This window comes from Dryobates pubescens, chromosome 9 (genome assembly GCF_014839835.1).
Source record: "Dryobates pubescens isolate bDryPub1 chromosome 9, bDryPub1.pri, whole genome shotgun sequence".
Taxonomy (NCBI): Eukaryota; Metazoa; Chordata; class Aves; order Piciformes; family Picidae; genus Dryobates; species Dryobates pubescens.
The window spans coordinates 9,480,101-9,484,520 of NC_071620.1; the positions used below are offsets into that span (position 1 = coordinate 9,480,101).

At 43.0% G+C, this 4,420-nt stretch overlaps 1 protein-coding gene across 1 annotated transcript; it reads left to right on the forward strand.

Annotated features, from left to right (window-relative positions):
* The first annotated feature begins 2,560 nt into the window (after positions 1-2,560).
* On the forward strand, positions 2,561-3,739 carry LOC104296856 (ribose-phosphate pyrophosphokinase 1-like). The gene is given in 1 exon segment (XM_054164206.1): positions 2,561-3,739. A coding segment is annotated over 1 exon segment (957 nt). The 5' UTR covers positions 2,561-2,631; the 3' UTR covers positions 3,589-3,739.
* Positions 3,740-4,420: the final 681 nt, after the last annotated feature.

Sequence of the window (4,420 nt, forward strand, 5' to 3'; positions counted from 1 at the left end):
GAGAAGAGGAGGCTCAGGGGAGACTTTATTGCTGTCTACAACTACCTGAAAGGAGGTTGTAGCCAGGGAGGGTTGGTCTTTTCTCCCAGGCAACCAGTCCCACACAAGACAGTCTCAAGCTGTGCAGGGGGAAGTTTAGGCTCCAGGTGAGGAGAATGTTCTTCACAGAAAGATTGATTTGCCATTGGAATGTGCTGCCCAGGGTGGTGGTGGAGTCACCATCCCTTGAAGCGTTTAAAAAAAGATTGGATGAGACATTTAGTGATTAGATGGTGTTGGGTGATAGGTTGGACTTGATGATCTTGAAGGTCTTTTCCAACCTGGTTAATTCTGTGATTCTGTCAGATAGATGCCCTGAAATGTTTATATGTGAATCAGCAGACAGTTTTTGGTGATGTGTGTGTGTTTGTTTTTTTCTTTAAAAGGATTGGTTGGCCACTAAATAACTTGAGCTCTAGTGACCAGAATATGATCTGTGTTACTAGAGTCTTTGTAGGTTTATCTTCATAACAGTTTCTTTATTTACCTTCTACTCTTCTGATCTTTTCCTTAAACTCATTTCAGAAGGCTGAGAGTAATGCATCTGCTGTTAAGCAACATCTAATTTGCAGGAATGAGCTGGCAGCCTCATCACTTGTCAACACAATATAGTTTGTAAATTAAATACTCCAAGACTTTTCATTAAAATTGTCTCTCTAATCAGAGCTTGTGTGACAGTAGTATAGGTTGAAGCCTTCTGACTCAAACCTTCTATTTAGGCTTTATTTGCTGGTTTAGTAAGAGATTATTTGCAGCAGGAGTGTAGCAGGCTAAGAGATGACAAAATTCAAGTTTCCCCTTAGCTGGTGTTACTTCAGGCACCACTAGGGATGGATTGGTTGATTGTTCTCCATGTAGTAAAATGCTGAGTTTTCTGAAATGCTTTCTGAATTTCTGAAATCCCATTCTTACAGTGAGTGCATTAAGCCCCTATTCAATAAATGTTAATTTGCTTCTGTGGCATGCTTGGCATTCCACTCCCAACTACACAGCATGTCTTCTCATAGAGATGTCTTGTTTGTCTTGAGGTTCCTCAATAGCAGATAATATTATGTGGTCATCTCTGTCTTACTTTTAAGTCTACACCCAAGCTGTATCATATGCCCTATGTGGATAGAAAAAGATGTTTGGCTGGGCAGGGGATAACTGCAGACCTTTTGAAGATGACAGCAATGTTATAGCCAGAGTCAATTGCTCTGTCAGGCAGCATGTGGCCTGACAGTTTATGTACCTCAGGTTCAGTGGATTTAAGTAGAGTTGTGATATAATGGACTGTATTAGCCTTGAAATTTATGAAAGGAAGCTTTGTTTGTTACAGAATAAGATATTTGCACTCTAGTGAATCAATGTGCCTTTGCCCTTGCTGCAGGTTGTCTTCTATGTAAACTAAATTGCAACCATAATTAATTCCAATTTAAGCCACTGTTTAATAATTTGATTTTGTAATGTGTGTTTGACCCCATGTTGTGTACTAACCATTGGCTTGGATTACTTTTCCTGTCTGCTTAGTTGAGTTGCCTGATATTAAATAACTTCATGATAGTTTGGTGTAAATGTTTTTTGTCCATTTTTGTGCCCCCCAAAAAGTCTCATAGCACATTTAAAGCTAAACATAGCTTATTTTTCTCATGTCAAAAAAACCTCTAAGAGTTTTCTTTAAAAAACAAACAAACAAAAAAAAAACCCCAAAAAACCACAAAAACCCATCATCATACTGTGTCCAGTTCTGGGCCCCTCACTTTAGGAAGGATGTTGACTTGCTGGAACGAGTCCAGAGAAGAGCAACGAAGTTGGTGAGGGGTTTGGAACACAAGCCCTATGAGGAGAGGCTGAGGGAGCTGGGGTTGCTTAGCCTGGAGAAGAGGAGACTCAGGGATGACCTTATTGCTCTCTAGAACTACCTGAAGGGAGGTTGTAGACAGGCTGCTTCTCCCAAGCAGCCAGTACCAGAACAAGAGGACACAGTCTCAGGCTGCGCCAGGGGAAGTTTAGGTTGGATGTTAGGAAGAAGTTCTATACAGAGAGAGTGATTGGCCATTGGAATGGGCTGCCCGGGGCGGTGGTGGAGTCACCATCATTGGAGGTGTTCAGGAGGAGACTTGATGGGGTGCTTGGTGCCATGGTTTAGTTGTTTAGGTGGGTTGGATTGGTTGATGGGTTGGACACGATGATCTTGAAGGTCTCTTCCAACCTGGTTTATTCTATGTATTCAAATTGGTTTCTGTACTTACTTTCCACTTCATTTCCATTTTGGTTTGTTTTCTATGTAGTTAAAACAGCAAGTGGCTCATGGGAGCAAGTCAAAATGCCTGTAAAGCTTCCTGATGATGGTAAGAATGTTTAATATTGTAAAAAAAAAATAGGTTGAGGAAACAAAATTTTTTGAGGTAGTGTTACAAATGATGTAAGATGTTGGAGTAGGTACGTGGAGCAGGTACGTGGAGTAGGTCTGTGGAGTAGGTGCGCGGTGCTGTGCCCTGTGCTCAGTCTGCCGCGTCCTCACCCAGGAGGCGTGTGGGTCCCCATGCTGCAGCCGGTTGTGGTGCGAAGTGGAGCAGAGAGGAGGAGGGAGCCGCTGCTGCAGCTGCCGTCATGCCCAACATCAAGATCTTCAGCAGGAGCTCGCACCAGGACCTGTCCCAGAAGATAGCCGACCGCCTCGGCCTGGAGCTGGGCAAGGTGGTCACGAAGAAGTTCAGCAGCCAAGAGACGTGCATGGGAATTGGCCAAAGTGTGCGAGGGGAGGATGTCTACATCGTGCAGAGTGGCTGTGGGGAGATCAATGACAATCTGGTGGAGCTCCTTATCATGATAAATGCCTGCAAGATTGCTTCAGCCAGCAGAGTCACAGCTGTCATACCCTGCTTCCTTTACGCTCGGCAGGACAAAAAGGACACGAGTAGTGCTCCAATCTCTGCCAAGCTGGTTGCAAACATGCTGTCTGTAGCAGGTGCAGATCACATAATCACCATGGACCTGCATGCCTCTCAGATTCAGGGCTTTTTTGATCTTCCTGTTGATAACTTATATGCTGAGCCTGCTGTACTGAAATGGATCAAGGAGAATATTGCAGAGTGGAAGAACTGCACTATTGTTTCACCAGATGCTGGTGGAGCCAAGAGAGTGACCTGCATTGCAGATCGATTAAACGTAGACTTCGCCCTCATTCACAAGGAGTGCAAGAAGGCCACCAAAGTGGATCGCATGGTGCTGGTGGGTGATGTCTAGGACAGAGTGGCCATTCTGGTAGATGATATGGCAGACACCTGTGATACCATCTGTCATGCTGCAGACAAGCTTGTGCCAGCTGGAGCCACCAAAGTTTATGCCATCTTAACCCACGGGGTCTTCTCTGGGCCAGCAATTTCTCGCATCAACAATGCCTGTTTTGAGGCAGTTGTAGTCACAAATACAATACCCCAGGAGGACAAGATGAAACAGGACCACAAAATCCAGGTGATTGACATCTCAGTGATCCTTGCTGCGGCCATCAGGAGGACTCATAATGGGGAATCTGTCTCCTACTTATTCAGCCATGTCCCATTATAACACCAGGTGTCAGCTGCTGCTTGTATGGCTTTTGTTTTTAAAAAAAACCAAAAGTTGTTGAGCTCGTTGTAAAGTTCAGTAGAAGACTCTGCTTGTTACACTGCAGCTCTCCACAGCTACTCCTGCTTAAGTCAGGCCTGCTGGCTCTGATCCCCCCGCAACACTGGGAAGCTGAGAGTGGAAGCTCATGTCTAGACCTTAGGATGTCATTGGGAATTGATTTCTGTTCATTGTATTTTCCATTTGCAGTCATTCCTTTTACAAACGTTTAATATTTGCAAAGAAAATGCTCTAGTAAGAGTGAAAAGAGGATGTAGGAGGGAATAATATTTGTGAATAATGAATGTGAATTTCTTGGCATGTTTTCTCTGGGCCAAAGAAGGTTGAACTTTCTTTCACTTCGGAGGCCTTTTGTGACTGTGACCGTTTGAGAAATTTCAGCTCATCAAATTCACCCTGTCTCCACATTCTTCAGTTTCTAACCCCTGCTCGAAAAGAGAAACTAACCTGACAGCTGGCAGCAGCCTTTTCTTTTGACCTACTCGATTAGTTTAAATTTCTTTTAGACTCCATGACTATATGTTTTACTTGAGATTTATGTTCATATATACAGAAACAATTCCATCTGTATTTTGTAAACTTTTTTTTCCTATGAATATATCCATAGTAAATCCATCCTGGCTTAATTTTACTGCTGTATTTTCTGAATGTGGCTATTTGATTGATTTATTTAATTAATTTTGGGGATCTAATACATAAATTTAATTGTGGTAAATAAGTGCCCAGGTTAACTGATTTACTGACTTATTGAATACCTATTCAGGACTTTTCA